A 16,974-nucleotide genomic window follows, 5' to 3' on the forward strand; every position below is an offset into this window, starting at 1 on the left:
GAAACTCCATGGTGAGGGGACTACCAAAATAAACAAGTTGTTTATCGATTGTTGCCATATCCGTACTCTCCCAAAATTCTATGTTAAACGCGTAAGTTACATCTGGCTTTATCGTAAAATGTTCATTCTTTTGTACGTTTTCTTAACAGTTTTAATATGTGAAACATGTAAATAATTGCCAGGGCTTTTAATGTTATTCGTGCTGCTTGTTGTATTGGTGGCAGTACGTGTTCCTTAATGAATTCTGATCAAATTGAAAATTAAGTCAAATGTTTTAATTTAAGCTTTGGATGTGGATTGATTGGGGTCTACCCAATTCGCTCTATTTGTTTCCACGATTCTATTTGTGTGTCAAGTAAGTAAATATAAAGTTAAGACATCTAGTAGGATTTTTCAAGTCAAAGTTTCGTTGCATCGTGCAAAAGTGACTGAATTAACACAGAATCATTTCGTAAAACTTCATTTCTTTTAACCATTATATTCTCCATCAGGTCTTTCACTCCAATGATATTATACTGCTTCCTTATTTCTCATTTTGCGTCTACAAAACTGTCATGACCCGCAGCCAACGCGTAGTTTACTGGTACGAAGTTCCATACTCTCATCTAACCGGCTCATTCAAGAGCTCACGTCTCTGTTCAATATAGCTTCACTTTCTGAACGAATTTATTCACTACAGCCTCATCGTTATTAACCGGATTTTCTTTGAGCTTGGCCGTTTAGACCTCGGACGTGCAGAATGCCCTCTTTGCTTGAGATGATCTCCGCTTGATACGTATTCATCAAGATCTCCCCTCCTTACGTTATGCTCACTACTTTCGAGGTGGTTGAAATGTTCCGCCTGCTCTGATTCCTCTCCTCGCAACCGAACTCCCCGATTTCAACTTTCTCCCCTGGGTCCATTCGCTCCAACGCCAAAGAGTTTTATATTTCTACACAGAAAGTGCGCAACTTACATGCCGTATTCTTAAAGGAGAAGGATTTCAATGCGGAATCGTTCATTCATCCCACACACTAGTGATTTCACTGTAACTATGTTTCACCAAATTTATTTTAAATGGAATTTTAAATGTTAATTTTTTTAAATATCAAACGTTTAAACCCCTTACAAGATTCTTATATTTGAACTAGTGGGTCGTTAGGCATGATTAGAATGTAAGAAAAGAAACATAGAAATAAAAAAAGAACTATCTGTTGGTTATTAAAACAATAAATATTTTACAAAAATACCCAAGAGAGATACTTAATAAATAAAACTTGAAAACACATTCCTTGTATGGTTCAGAAACATGGTCGTTGAAGTAGGAGTATAAGCGTAGATTTGGAGGTGTTTGAGACGTGGATGTAGTGAAGAATGGAGAAAACGAAATGGAAGGCAAGGAAAACAAACTATGAAGTTATAGGCATTGTGAGGGGAGGAGAAGAGGCGGCTGGTAGAGGAAATTAGAACAAAGCTGGACAAGTGGATGCAGGAAGTTCTGATGGAGGCAAAGGGATTCCGAGGAAGACTATGATATAGATATATATATACACCTTTTTATAAATATATATATATATATATATATATATATATATATATATATATATATATATATATATATATATATATAATGGGGAAAATGCTGATAAAGCGAGTTGGAGGGAGGAAAATAATAGGTATTCTAGATGGAATTAAGGGAAGTGGAAAGTATGCAGAGCTAAGCAATTAATTAGTATATTATGGGGTATAACGATATTTTATGTCACGTCATTTAGTTCTTTGGAGTATGGTCGTTTTATGTTGCCAGGCTCATTATAAAAATGTACTCTAAGCTGGTTGTTTACTACTAAGTATTCAGGTTTAAGACCCATTAGCTATGATACTATCAGCAGGAAATTTATGTATTTCGAAATACAAGGTAGGTGCCAAAAATAAGTAGAATGATTTTTCGCCAATGATGCAGATGGCTGGAGTGGAGTTTTTTGTGAAGAAAAAGCTGATGGGGGATCTTTGGAAAGCATGACGACCCTCGATTGTTAACTGTGGGCATTTGTAGTATACGGATTGCTGCTATGCTGGACCCCTGTTCGACGCTTACGTCACGAATTCACGATGTTAATTTCCATGAAGCAATGATATGCGATTTAATTGTCCGTTCAGCTTGTAAAATAGGATTCGGAGGCCACGACCATGGATAAGGATGCTTATGGAGATTGAGAGGAATGTCTCAAGTGATGGTTTTCTGTTTGCACAGGATGTTCTGGGAATGTAACGAGGAGGTTGACGACGAGGAATGCCCCGGACATCAATCAACAGCACAGTGCGATGAAAATGTGCAAAAGGTGAGACGCTAGCTCAATTCTGATTGACCCCCAAGTGTCAAGATGCTAGCAGAAGAGTGCAATATTCAGAAAACCACAGTTCATTGCATTCTTAAAGAAGATTTTAGCCATGAGAAAGGTGTGATAAGATGGTCCCAAAAGTGCTCTCAGAAGACTGCTTGTGTGACAATCTTGCCTTGGATCTCTTTGAGGTGGTTGCTGGTGACTAGACATGGGTCTTAAAGTAAAGTAAGTAAAAAGGAGAAAACCACAATTTGGTGAAAATAGGGGTCAGGCATAATAAAAAATTAATAACATAATGTTAAATGGATTTTAAAAATGAAAACGATAATAAAATAATAAACCTACAATGTTTGTTCGAGTCTTTCCTAATAAATGAGGTTTATCCATAAAATGAAGAAGATAAAACACAAAACAATGGTATTCTTCGTTTCATATTGTGATCATACGCGAGATGAATATCCCCGGTAAAACATAAGCGAGTATGACTGCAATAGATTATTGAAAACATACTTTCGCATTTCATTCTTCAACTCTATGATAACTGTACGTATGTTGGCAAAAGTTGGTGATTGAATTTATAGTTTCTCCCCACAATACTTAGCATTATTCGTATCGGCGATGGTGATTTAATTAGCGCCGTTCCTCCACTCCATTAATTAAACCTTTGTTGATTTGGTTACAGTTTCTCCCGACTGTATCCACGGTAATAACAACAAAATTAAACAAATAAACACAACATCCAAAATGGCGTGTGTCATGAACGGAATATTTTTATCCGTACTTCAGTCTTCAACTTCACGAATGAGAAAGTGCTTGAACGCAATGCCTGTTTTTTTCTGAATCTATTTCAGTCTAATTTCTTTAATTATTACTTTTGATATTTTTCATTAAATACTGTTCATCAACTACGAGGGTACGCTGAAAAGTAATGCACACATGCTTGTAGACCACAAACAAAATGACCTTCAGAAGCACTTCTGGTGGCATGTGGAAGTAACATTCCCCACCAACACGCATGTGCAGGTTTGAGGTCGTTACATTCATCCAGTGGATTTTGAGACGCGGAAGCACGTATGGAGACGTGTCAAATGCTATGTCAACGCGAGTTAAACAGCGTGCTGTTATCGAATTTTTAACTCCTGAAAAAGTAACTCCACACGCTGTTTAAGTCGCGTTAACATAGCACTAAAACGCGTCTCCATACTTCCACTTCTCAAAATACACTGGATGAATGTAACGACCTCAAACCTGCGCATGCGTGTTGAGAGGGAATGTTACTTCCACATGCAAGCAGAAGTGCTTCTGGAGGTCATTTTGTTTGTGGTATGTAAGCATGTGTGCATTAGTTTTCACCCTCCCCTCGTAACTATATCTTTGCAAAATTTCTCTTTCTGCGCCAATCTGTACAATCTTTGTGACTTGGGGATAACCTTATTTCTGCATTATACCTGTATTGAGATAAGCAGTTCAATGTCTCACGCGAGGCTGGCGCACTAGTTACGCCTTTCTGCACCCGGCATGCTAATCACAAGCATCCAAGCAGAGACAGAAATACCAACTGGCGGATTTTCCACGTCCGGTAATCGAACCCGTCTCCCTTGCAAGATGAGTTGCATGACACCAGCACCCCTGCACCAATCGGATGAACTCTTTTACCTCATCTGTAAACATTTTCGATTTTCCAGTAAACAAAAGGAAAGGTCATGAGGTTTTCCAGAAATAGTAGGTCTTAATTAAAGTTTTAATATTAAAAGTTTATTAACCTAAACCGGGTCGCGGTAGTCCAGTGGGTAGAGCATTGGACTGCTGACCGGAGGGTCCCGGGTTCGATTCCCGTGGTTTTCGGTATGTGGTTTTTCGGGTACCAGGTCTTCCTGGGAAACCATAACCGTCACAGGGAAGGGAACTGGCCCCCCTACCCTCATGTGTGAATTTCACACGCCGTATAGGGCTTAGTACTGGGTGAACTCCTCCATCACCTACTAAACCGACCTTCGGGTATTACTGTGTTTATGGCTTTATTAACCTAGAGCAAATGGATCAGTTTTAGCTATCTGGAAAGTGTTTTTTGGACCAAGATGGTCAAAGTAGTGAACGCATTAACCGTCCAATTACTTTTAGGCAAAGAAGCTCTCACAAGAAGGAGACGGCGTTTCTGGTTGTGGTGACTAAAGACCTCCGCCTTTTCCCGAGATCCTTTTTTTGTTTTCTTTTCAAGGGTAAAGTAGTCCCCTTCCCTTCTCGAAACCCTTTCACCAAATGACGTCAGACTCGTGGTGCTTTTCGACCACCTTTCAGCCTAGAATTTATGGCATGGTAAACGGGATCTAAATAGCACGACGCTCCACACAAATTCAAACAGTTTGAAATATTACCGCGTTTACATTATTTTTAGCTTTAAATAATTTCACGTCGCGCGGGAAAACGTCAAATAAGATGGGATGGATGGTAGAGATGCCTCTCCGCCTGAAAGGGTTTAAAACCTTTGAAGAAGATGTTAGGTCTGCGGACGCGGACTGTGTATTTCGCTTGTCAAACCCTAATAATTATTACAATAGTGCGGAATAAATGGGAATCATCCATCATCGTGGAGATTATGTAATATGAATGTCCAACTCAGGCTAATTGTGTCGAGCTAAGTCTAATCTTAGTCTATAAAAAGGAAGGGTGTTTTCAGCACTACATTTATTTACCAAATTACGAAATGCCATTGGCCAATATGCGACATTATATATATAAATATATATATATATATATAAATATATATATATAAATATAAATATATATATATAAATATATATATATAATTATATATATATATATATATATATATTTATTTATATTTTACATATATAGTTAATAATATCAGTACTACTGTTTCTTCCGAGGAAGACGGAGCTAACTTCCGTCGAAATTATTAAGAAATAACGTGCGAGTGTTCTTTTTATGTGTTGCTGTCCAAGTTTTTTATTCAACACTTCTGTGTTACTTCGACGAAATAATCTATATATATATATATATATATATATATATATATATATATATATATATATATATATATATATAGATTATTTCGTCAAATTATCTATTATAAATATATATATATATATATATATATATATATATACAAAGATAATTTGTGTCAGAGGCACGAATTATGTTCTACGACTTCAATGAGTCCCTATGATTCGTAAATCAATTTCTCCCAAGGAGAATGTTCCACCAAGGATAAACAATTTTTTCTTGAGCATTATACAGTGTTAATGTTGGCATATTTTGAAATTTTTGAGTCATGGTTACATGTACCACTGTTATCGATTGAGCAACTGTCTTCACAGTTTTATTTTTTCTACTATTTTTATGATTAATCCGTATCGTCGTCTCATTTTTTGCAGGGACATCAGGAGGACATTTATACGCAGAGACTGACCGTTGCCGGACGACAAGATGGGTAGTCTGGAAACGCCGATTCATAACATTCACAGAATACGAGACTTCGAGATGGAAAAGGTAAGCTCACACATTTTTTAACTATTTGAAAAATTCCCTTTAATTTTTTATGGTGCTTGATTCAATAGTGCATCCGTAATTAAGTGGTAGACACAAACAAGACCGCGGTTTACAATCACAGATGTCTCTGTTTTCAACAACAAACAAGATGTCTCTGAATAGCTCGTCATGACCAATGGGTTGTCACCTTTTCCACTTTTACCATGTGGCGGCGGCGGCCACACCTTGAAATTCTGTATTATTCGGATTTTTTTAGGAATTCTATTAGAGGAACTATAAAGGGGATCGGAATGGTGCGGTTACTAACGTACTGGCTTCCCACCGAGAGGGGCCGGGTTCAAAATCCTTGACACAACAAATATTTTTCAGCGGTATCCCGATCCCTGCTTGAGGTGCTTTGCGGAGGGCACTTTGAGTGAGTACGCCGTCCGTCGGATGGGAAGTTAAACTGCGGACCCCTTAGCGCCTTTCGTAAAGAGTAGGCTGATGCCGACGCCGGGTTTCTCTCCACCCTTCAACCTCTCCCATCCATCCCTAATGGCGCAAATCACCTTAGTTGTCGGTCGCCACCCCTAAATACTATTTCTACTACGCAGAATAATGGGGGGAAAGGTGCGGTTTGTGACGAGAAAGGTGTTGGGAGGTTTTGGAAAGGCAACGCGACCCATGTCATTCGTCTGTAAGCCGTTACAGTGTAATATAATCATTACTAGACTGGATGCCTATTCGAGGGTAGAATTAATGAATTCATGATGTCACGTTCCATGGAGAAACGATAAGCGATGATATTCATTGTTAAGCCTAGAAAATCGGGTACGGGAGATGAAGAAATGTCCCAAGGTATGGTTCTCCGTTGTCATAAGATGTTCAGGGATAAAAGATAAAACAGTTTCTGGCATGACTTGTTGGAAAATCTTCATATTGAAATTAAAATTAAATCACTTGACTTTTCAACGTATAAAAAATTTTTATTCACAACCTACGTTTCGTTATGGTATAACATAGATTATACCCTAACGAAACGTAGGTAGTAAATAAATATTTTTTCTACGCTAAAAAGCCAAGTGTTACAATTACAATTGATTGAAATTACAATTTCAATCTTTAGGGATGTTAGATAGGAAATTGAGGGTGACCCTCAACGTCACATTTCAAGGAAAATGTGCAAAACGTGAGAGATTTGCTCAATGTCGATCGACGCGCGAGTTTCAGGATGTTAGTAGGAGGGTATAATATTCCGATAACCACAGTGCATGCATTCTTAAAGAAGATTTAACCATGAGGAAGGTGTGTGATAAGATGGTCCTCAAGGTTCTGTCGGAAGATCAGAAGACTGCTCGTGTGCTAATCTCGCGTGAACCGCTATCAAAGTGACCTACAGCCCGGATGTGTCCCCACCGAACTTCCTTTTGTTCAAATGAATAAAAAGGAGCTTAAAATGCAACCATTTTGGAACACTGGATAACGTAAAAGAGGCTATGACAAGGAGCCTGAACGTAACTCTGGTCGATGCCTTCGAGGAAATGTACCGCGACTGGCAGACGCCCTGGAATCGGTGTGTCAATGCACAAGGGTGCTAGTATTTTGAAGAATTAGGATAACTTGCAATCGGATCTACGAAATTGTTTATCTCGAATTTATTCTAATATTTTTGGGACAGTCTATGTACATCTAAAAATGCATCTTGCCCTAAAAACCTCCGCGAGAGCATTTGGCAGAGGGTTTTACGGAATCAGCTATTACGGCATTCGGTGATTACTACCCGTATCAATGGGTGTCACTTAGTTTTTGAGGAGTTAGAATCGCTCTACGCGCTGTATTCTAATTGCGTATTATTGAAAATGAGTTGGTGATATATTTAAAAAGTGCGTAGTCATGAGGTTTTGGAAAAAGAGCAATTTCCCTCCCGAACACCTACTGCATTGGGAACACCGAAATGGAATGCGTAGACTCAATTAAATACCTAGGCGTTACCCTCACTCACGATATCTCCTGGGTGAAACACATACGGGGAATATGATGACAAGCCAACAAAAAATTACGATTTATTAGAAGAGCACTGGGTAAATGTGATGAAAAGATCAAAGAGAAATGATATCTTTCGCTGGTTAGACCTCTTACAGAATATGTTGCAAGTATATGGGATCCTCACGAAGTTGGATTGAATACGGAATTAGATCGCGTGCAGTGTAGAGGAGTTGGATTTGTAAAAGATTGTCATGATAAACTTAGAAGCGTATCAAAATTACTAGAGAAGCTAGGCTGGGAATCACTCATGTAGCGAAGGTTAAATTACACATTTAAATTGGAATGAGGTCTCTTTAGCAGTGAGGTTGAAAATGTATTATTACCCCCATCGTACTTTGGTGGGAGAGCCCATGTCAATGGGAGATAAATTCACATCCATTCGATAATACTAATAATTCATACATTCGATAAATGAGTTGACTTCGATTTACAGGACTGAAAACAAAAATAAGTTCGTTAATAATTTTATAACAGATTTGTGCATCCAACTACCAATCACAGAAGAGCAAGTACGTCTCCAAGGACTACCTATTGCTACGCAGGAATCAACATTATTTTCGTAGGCATCCATTTTGTCTTTATTTAATCAAATTCCAGAGAAACTGCGGGATAAACCGCAACAGTAACATTTAATGGAGTTGGCTTTAACCTCGTGGACAGTGGCGCCTCGCGCACGACTACGAATACATGTGACATTGTATGTACGGTATTTCGTCATAACATCTAGTTCCTTTAAAAGCCCCAAAATTTCAGAGTTTAAGAGGACGTCTCGGTAGCTTAAGTGGCTAAAGCACTCGACCGGATATTGAGGGATCTGGGTTCGAGTCCCAGTCAAGGCGAATGATTTTTACGCTCTGAAATTGTTGCATTGACAATTCTTTGTTCTAATTTCCCCATTCTCATCTTCGGGATTTTAAAATTTTGGCCAATAGCTTTGCACCTTATGCGGCAGTCCTTTTTTCGTCAAAACTATGGATGAGATTTAAGTGATTGCAACTATATGGTTATTTGAATTCAAACATAAAGATCCGTCGGCGGAATGAAAACAAAACGACGGCGCGTGCGCACAAAACGAAAATGGAAAGAAGGGTTCGATCATGTGCAAAAGGATTATTCCGAGACTTAGCACCGAGTTTGCAGCCAATAGGGGACATTCTTATTTCAGTTCAGTATGTTATTTTATAATTAATCTAGTTGATTTAGACGATTTGAAAAGAGGGGGGGAATCGTTTACCCTTCCCCTACAGGGGAAGGGAAGGTTGGGGATGAGATCAAGGAATCCCGGGAAGATCTAAGGGGATATCTGTTCCAATCGCCATCATTTTGTGAGTCTCACGTAAATAAAACCAAATGCCAAGTCAGAAAAAAACAAGTTACGAGACTCCAAGGCGACCAAAAGGGCCCACCCCTCCCACCATTGGTCCCCCCACCAAGTGGTTCAATCGAGGAGAATTTCGCGCGAAAGAATACGTTCCTGTCTGAAAAAATGCGAAGGAACCGATAACTTTAGATTTGAGTTTTATTTTATTTTTCCACTAAGAGAGACCAGAGGTAGTCCAGTGGGTAGAGCGTTGGACTACTGACCGGAGGGTCCCGGATTCGATTCCCGAGCGAGGCACTCTGGTCACCTGCAGCTCCACCCAAGCTAAAGTGATTTTTCGGGTACCAGGTCTTCCTGGGAAACCATAACCGGCACAGGGAAAGGAACTGGCCCCCCTACCCTCATGTGTGAATTTCACATGCCGTATAGGGCTTAGTACTGGGTGAACTCTACCATTACCTACCAAACCGACCTTCAGGTTGATCATTATGTTTATGGTTAATATGTACAAATACATATAATACCTTTTCCTTTGTGTACCTTTTCCTTATATCTATATCCATGGGATTGAATATTTGTTCGCCATTTAGCAGATGATGGTGTTTGATGATATTTACATGTATGTATGTATATTTGCACAATAGGTATGTAGTTGCTCAAACAACTTGAGCTATCGAGGAAACGTAATTTACACTGAAGTATGCGGGGGGGTTTCAACAACCAAGCGCCCCGATTCTTTGGTCATGATATAGGGTCAGGGGGCTGTTTCACCCACATAAAGGAGAAATAGGCGAGGACACAAGAGGAAAGGGCAGTAGTACAAGCAATCATACAACGTCATTAAGGATAGAAACTGAGTTTCGTGGCACCCATAGACAGGAGGAAGAGACGAGCCACATTGGCCTAACACACATTCAATCACGAAAACCCGCCAAACAGGCGGGTTTCTATGGCGAAAAAATATTTCACCTTCCCCACCATTCCTATGCTAGTCTTTTATACGTGTCTCTTTCGTGGTCGGCCTCGATAACGTCTTCGCCTGCTAACCCAGAGGTCGCCAGTACGATTCTTGCCTAGTTGGGCTTCCAGGAACATAGGGCTTGGGTGTTTGTAATTGTTTTTAATGCAATATGTAGGGGTTAGGTGGAATAAGGGACTATGATGTCTCAACATCGCCCCAATGAAGTCATTAAATAAAATAATTAAAATCCTGTAATATTTGGCCTTTTGGTGTTTCTCAACATCCGACAATAATGTGAAACCCTTTCTCTTCCCCCGCCGCGATCCTTCTCGATACGAGCAGATTTCCTCAGTATCTTGTTCCTCTCTGAAATCAAGACAAGGTCCGTGGGTGATCGCTTAAAAGAGGACCCCCACTGCGCGTACCCCCATGGTTTAAACTTGAAACGGTGGCAGGGTGCAGAGAGAGAGAGAGATACTCCCGTCTGGTATTTTCGGACACAGACACTAGTTGGAAATCCCGACTCCTGGAGGGGTTTTTCTGTGAAGTGGAGGGGAGATATGCTCTGTTCTTCCTCTCCCTAACGCTTCATAAACCGGCCGACGTCACCGCGAACCGTCGTTAAGTCGCCTCCCCTCGGGCGGGGGTGATTTGTCGGGGTGTGTCCCCCCCCTCCCCCTCCGATCGCTCCACCACCCCCGACCCGAGGATCTACCCCTGGACGGCGGCTTTAGCAGACCCCCCGCCCCTTAATCTGGCCCTCCCCCTTGCGGTTTCTCGGACGGTTGCCAGGGGAGTGGGCCGCCGCGTGTTTACTCTCCTGACGACGGCGGTCTCGTCGCGAGGGTGGGAGGCCCCCAGTAGGGGAGTGGTGGGGGCAGGGCAGTGCCCACGCCCCCTGCTCTTACCTCCGTCACTCCTTTCTCCGTTCCCTTTTTAAAACCCTCTCCTCTTATACGCCCCCTCCCTCCCCTCCATTCCCCTCCCCTCCCCACCACGTTTCTTCTTCCTCGGTCCTAGAGCAATAGGCTGCCAACAGCGAGCTACTGGTAACCGAAGAATACGTACGATCAGTTAAGTGTTTTCACTTCTACACAGACGCCTGTGTCAGAAGGTACCTTCGAGCACCACTCATCATTAGAGTTTAGTTTCATATTGTTGAGGGGCGTCGACATTGTCGCACGTGATTTTTCCCATTGTTGGAGTCGCAAATTGTGAGAGGGAATCAGGGATTCCTGGAGTGAACCTGCTTGAGAGTCAATCGCCTGTTTACCTGAAAGTTTTCATATTATCCCAGTCAGATTAGCTTAATTATGAGGTTGGGGGTGACCGACAGCCGAGGCCATTTGCGCTTTTAGATATAAGGTGGGGGTAATTTAGTTGGCGTAAGACATTCAGGGAAATGGGGATGGATGGAGAGAGAAACCTTACGTCGGCATTAGCCTACTCTATTAACTATAGGCGACAAGGGGATATCCAGTTCAACGTCCCATCCAACGGACGGCGAACACTATTCCAAGTGCTCTCTCCACGTGGAACCGCAAGTAGGGATCAGGATACCATGAAATATCCTGCCTCCTCCGGGAGTCGAACACGGGCGTTTGGGGTTGGGAAGCCATTACATTAGCCACCGCACTATCCCGAGTCCTTTGATCTAGTGAGATCAAATCGATTTGTTAAAACGAGTTCACTTATCCAATTCGGTCTGGAAGCGAGCGAGCCGAGTCAGCCCTCTTTGAGAGGAGCCAATCTGAGATTTCAGATTGGCCTGGATAGAGCGGTCTGGGTGATAAAGAAAGCGAACCGAAGAGCGCGGTTGCGAATTTCGTTTCTCATTTTTCATCGGAAGAAAACAAAAACAATTGAAATAACGTAGCGAACGAGGGCATTTTTGCTTGGAAAGCGGATATTGCTGAAAATAGAGCCAGGCACTATATTAACAGTGATATTTATTAATTAACAGGAACCGAATGGAAATTGAATAAAATCTCATTTGAATATGACAGCAGGCGTATCGAGCAATCATCTACATCTACATAATACCACGCAAGCCACTGCAAGGGCGTGTGGCGGAGGGTGTTAGGTCACCACCGGTAAAATAGAGTAAAACTACATGCAAAATCGAATCATATTACTAGTACACAAATATTAGTTTGTTTGATCATAGTTATAGCAATCATTTGATTCTTATTCTTTTCATTTCTTTTCTTAAGTTTTCTTCAAAAATTTTCGCGCTTGAAGTACCTACAAACCCAGAGTATTCTAATAATAATTCCATGCTTTCTATTCGTTCACGACGAATTTTTAAATAAGCGGTGTAGTTCTCCTCTACATCTTCTTCAATCCAGATATCGGTCACTTCCGCTCAGCGTCCCTAACAATCGACTAGTATTTGAGGTGAGAGGTCTAGCCAACGGAAAAGAACAACTTTCCCTTTAAGGAGATTGCACCGACATGTGCTTTCTATTGATAAATTAAACTTTCATTTTTACTTAATTTTCTCCATGTTTGGTCCTTAATATACTCCGCCAAATGACGATGATAATATAGTTTCTCCCAATGCTATTTTTCGACGATATTGGCATCACAATTTGAAGGTTTCATTCTACTATGTACAGGCTATTATGGGAGTGGATGCTACATGTCAGCAGTGGAGCTATACATGTCATTCTCAGGAAAAACTTTTATCAGGTCCGCCATTATAGTATAAGAATTCCAATAACTTACCTATTCTCCTTTGTTTAAATGTTATTCATTAACTTTTCTTGGGAAAAACAGGTAAAATCGCATGGTTCTCAAATTTTGGCGTTTCATAACTAGTGTAGAATTACAGGTAAGTTTTGGTACGAAAAGTGAAGAGTCAGGCGTGATGTTGTGGAATCGAGACATAATAAAAACTTCGTTGCAATTTTCCACAGTTAACTGTGGAAAATTGCAACGAAGTTTTTATTAAGTTTTGGTGATCAGGTTTCATGAATTGATTGTATCCTGTTTATTTCGTAGCCTGCCAGTACAATCTCTCATGATTTTCACGTTTTTAACTGACTAGCTTAAAAGATAGATGGCGCAGACTATTGTTCTTAATCTTTTAAAGAGGCTAGCTACATCTAGAAGTCAAGTATATTTACGTATTGTCATAAACTTTTCTGTTTGCAGCCCAAAAAGCACTCTAATCAAGTGGCGATGACAAAATAGCGTCTTTATGAGTTCATTTTTGTAGAAATCAGCATCGAAAAACCAAGAATACATGACCTTATGGCTGTGGGGAACTATCATCAGAAGATTTTGGATTAACGGCGCAGAAATAATAAATTCGCCATTATTCGTCGTCAATTGATGATCCACTCAATGACAGCTTTCCCCTTTCACAAAAAACTTATATTGTATATAAGATTTGTAATAATGTTGGCAGATGATAGCATATAATTGCTTTTTTTTGACGAATCAAATGATTTTTTGCGAAAAAAACAGTTAAAATCGCAAATTAGTTTAAATTTTAGCGCCTCATAACAAGTCCAAAATAGATTTTTGGGGAGCACGTCTCAAAATTTAATTATAACCTATTTTGAGAGTAAAAATTTCAAATTCACATAATGTATCTCCTTACAAACTACACGCGTATGGGCTTTACATTAATTTTCGTCGCTCGTATATTATACATGAATGACGTATTGACTGCTGTGCAATCACGACCAAACCTCCTCGAGTACTACGGGGCTGAATCAAATGAAAACCTTGAAACTTAAATATTGTTTATCTCGTAACTACTCGGATACTAAAATTTCTCACTCATACCATTTTCATATGCAGTCCTCTCGGCGTACAATAAATGTATTTCAGGGCTTTGAAATTTCACAGATACCTCTGGAAAAAACTATAGTTTTTAACTGCTCTAAAGACCTTTGCCATCCCAACACTGTGTGGGCCTGATCCTGAAATGACATTGTTTAGGAACTTCCAATCAGGAATTCATTTCTAAGTGAAATAAGTGAAAAATCATTCTAAACTTTAATTCGTCGATGAAGTTTGACATGCTTCACCTACGGAATAAATAAATGAGAGATTGCTGTTTCTCCTTTGATGAATGTTTAAAGTGAAGCGGCCATGTTTGAACCATTGTTGTGCCATATTGTTGTGTCCTGTACGCGCAGGCCACTTAACAAACCATGGCCAACACTGTGGAAAATGAAAATTGGCATTGGCATGATGTTTGGAAATTGTAGCACAGTTTGAAGGCTTTCACTTGACTCGCCTTTGTACATTCGATTATTCCATCGATATTGGTTTGACGGAGCTACTTTACAAGTCTGCATATCACTCCCATTTGACCACTCCAATGGGCACACCGACGTAACTTTCGGTAACACCAACGTATCATTCCTAACTGGTCGAGTCGAATGGGAGAATAACGAGTATATTTTTAAAATCATTACCGTCGTAGGTCCTCTGCCTCAAGACAGGTGCCAAAATTTCTACCACCATCCGTAAATGAGGTTGTTGGATGGTGACTAAAAATCAGTCTAAGTGTCACCTTAGTTCACGAACTCATAATGTCGAGAATAATGACTTTTGGTGAAAAGGAATGTAACGTCAACGAATGAATGGTTAGTTATAACATGGTATGAATGAGACTGTTTTTAAATTCATTCCCGAGAGGTTATTATTAATTTTTGATAAATGCTCTCTGAAACTATTCTGAAATTTCTTTTGAGGCGCAAATGTTTCAAACGAATGCAATGAATTTCAGCTGACTTTTTCTTCACGAAAAAATAAGTATTACATTAACCGAAGGCAGGTTGATGCTTATACGTTGATTCTATTACAGCCTATTATATAATTGCGCACATAACATCAGTTTTTCGTGAGAACGACATTTATTTCTGGGACATTAGCTCGTAAGTCTATTACTTGTAGTCGCCCACTGCATAAGGTCATGCAAAAAAAATATTGTATTTGTGATGCCAATTCATATTTTTAAAAACTTACACGGAAAGATTCTGTTTTGACATCGTTATATTATTAAGTGTACTTAGGAAAACAAGTACATGAAATTTTATCAAAATGGTATATATATACCCCTGCCCTACCCCTACTTAACCTTTTAACCTGTAAGGGAACCATCCCTTCACCCTCATGCGATAATTGAAATCCATTTGGAGCATGAATTCTTCTTTGACCCCCCCCTCCTTCGTCTCCATTTCACCAAAATTTTCCTCCCGTATCTCAACATAATTCGCAAAAATTTCACTTTTTCATCCAGTTTTCCCGAAAATATTTTTTCTTTATTTGTCGGCAATAAGTTGGATCAATTGTCGAGCTGGCTAGATTCTAACTCGGGGAGGTAGATTTGTAATACGTTGTTATGATAAACTTGAGTAGCGTATCCAAAATATTAGAGGATGGGAATCACTCACGGAGCGAAGGTTAAATTACAGATTGAATCTCTTCCATAAACTGGAAGGACGTCTCCTTAGCAACGATGTTGAAAATGTATTATTAACCCCATCGCACTACGTTAGAACAGATCATGTAAATGAAATTAGAGAGATTAAGTGCAGACCAAATAGATTTAAGATTTCATTTTTTCCAAGAACGATAAGGGATCATAATAACATTGTCCGACTGCGGTAGGGTCACATTCGGGTCAAAATTAGTCTCGTGTGTATTCACCCCCTGCCACACACCATAGCGGTGGCTCGCAGAATGCCATGTACGCAATCCTAAACCCACTTCGGTACTTTTGCTACAGCTCGAGTCGGTTTTTATTTCTCGTACCGGTAGTTGCCAGTCAAAGTAAGACTTGAGATCGCGCAGTCACCATCGTTGCAAGCGTCGTAATCGTATGCGATGTTGAGTCATGCTGGGAGCAGTCGCGGTTCCCTCGCAGCAAACTGCATGGTGGAGATCCCTAGGGATTGCACCACGACCAGCGTAACTTAATGCTCGAGATAAAAATGAAAAACAGACCCCTCTGGCACTCGACTAATTTTTCCCTCCGTTTAATTAGCCCCCTCCGTCCAATCGCGGCCGTTAAAGCCGCACGCTCGTCTCCATTGAGTGCTCCCTCCGCATGTTTTTACGCAGTTATCTCCGTGGAAAACACCAACTTTGTGCTGACGAGGAGCGTTCGCATCCTGATTGCCACTTTGGTAATTTATGACTCGAGAAAGAGAGAAAAAAAATAAATGTTTTGACAGAGGTTTCCAAGAATTTACCCAACGGTACACCAAGTCATTCGGACTACCCGGTTATTAAAATTAAAAAAAATTGAATAAATATTCGTTGAAGACACAAGCAAACGAACCACATATTTTGGACTAAAAATTTAAAACTATTTACGAAACAGGATCAATCGCATGTATTGAAAATTCAGTAAAGGTATCAGTTGACCGCTAGTTTTATGTTATGATTAGAAAACTAGAGAAACACAAATCCTTAATTATTAAGAATCAATCCTTAAGAATTAAAGAATTCTTAAGAATTAATACCGTCCTTAACAAGTCTCAAAGAAGTTTATTTCAGTTATTATTATAGTATTAAAAACGTTCATATATAATTAAAAATAAAACCCTCTGCTTAAACATTTCGTGTTATCCCATTGTAATTGAATAATTACCGGACGTGTTTACAAGACGACAAGACTAGGACTTCCTCATAACTCTGATTACAATGGATCTTAGACGTGATTTCACAAATGGATTAGACTTGAGAGCACTGCTTCACCGGATGATTGCACTGAAGCCCAGGTCGTATGCACGTTTACGGTAATGTATCAGATATCGCCACTGTCATGGTTTTAATTAGGTATTCCCGATTGCAGTAATTTCCT

At 39.9% G+C, this 16,974-nt stretch overlaps 1 protein-coding gene across 1 annotated transcript in view; it reads left to right on the top strand.

The window, feature by feature from the left end:
* Nucleotides 1-16,974, top strand: part of LOC139697093 (uncharacterized serine/threonine-protein kinase SBK3-like) — a 134,600-nt gene that overhangs the window by 45,756 nt on the left and 71,870 nt on the right. Inside the window, exon 2 of the mRNA XM_071595884.1 lies at nt 5,721-5,835. Coding sequence (XP_071451985.1) covers nt 5,773-5,835 — 63 coding nt within the window. The 5' untranslated portion in view covers nt 5,721-5,772. The remainder of the gene's footprint in view (nt 1-5,720; nt 5,836-16,974) is intronic.

Source organism: Hetaerina americana, unplaced genomic scaffold (assembly GCF_022747635.1).
Source record: "Hetaerina americana unplaced genomic scaffold, ioHetAmer1.1.p SCAF_1, whole genome shotgun sequence".
NCBI lineage: Eukaryota > Metazoa > Arthropoda > Insecta > Odonata > Calopterygidae > Hetaerina > Hetaerina americana.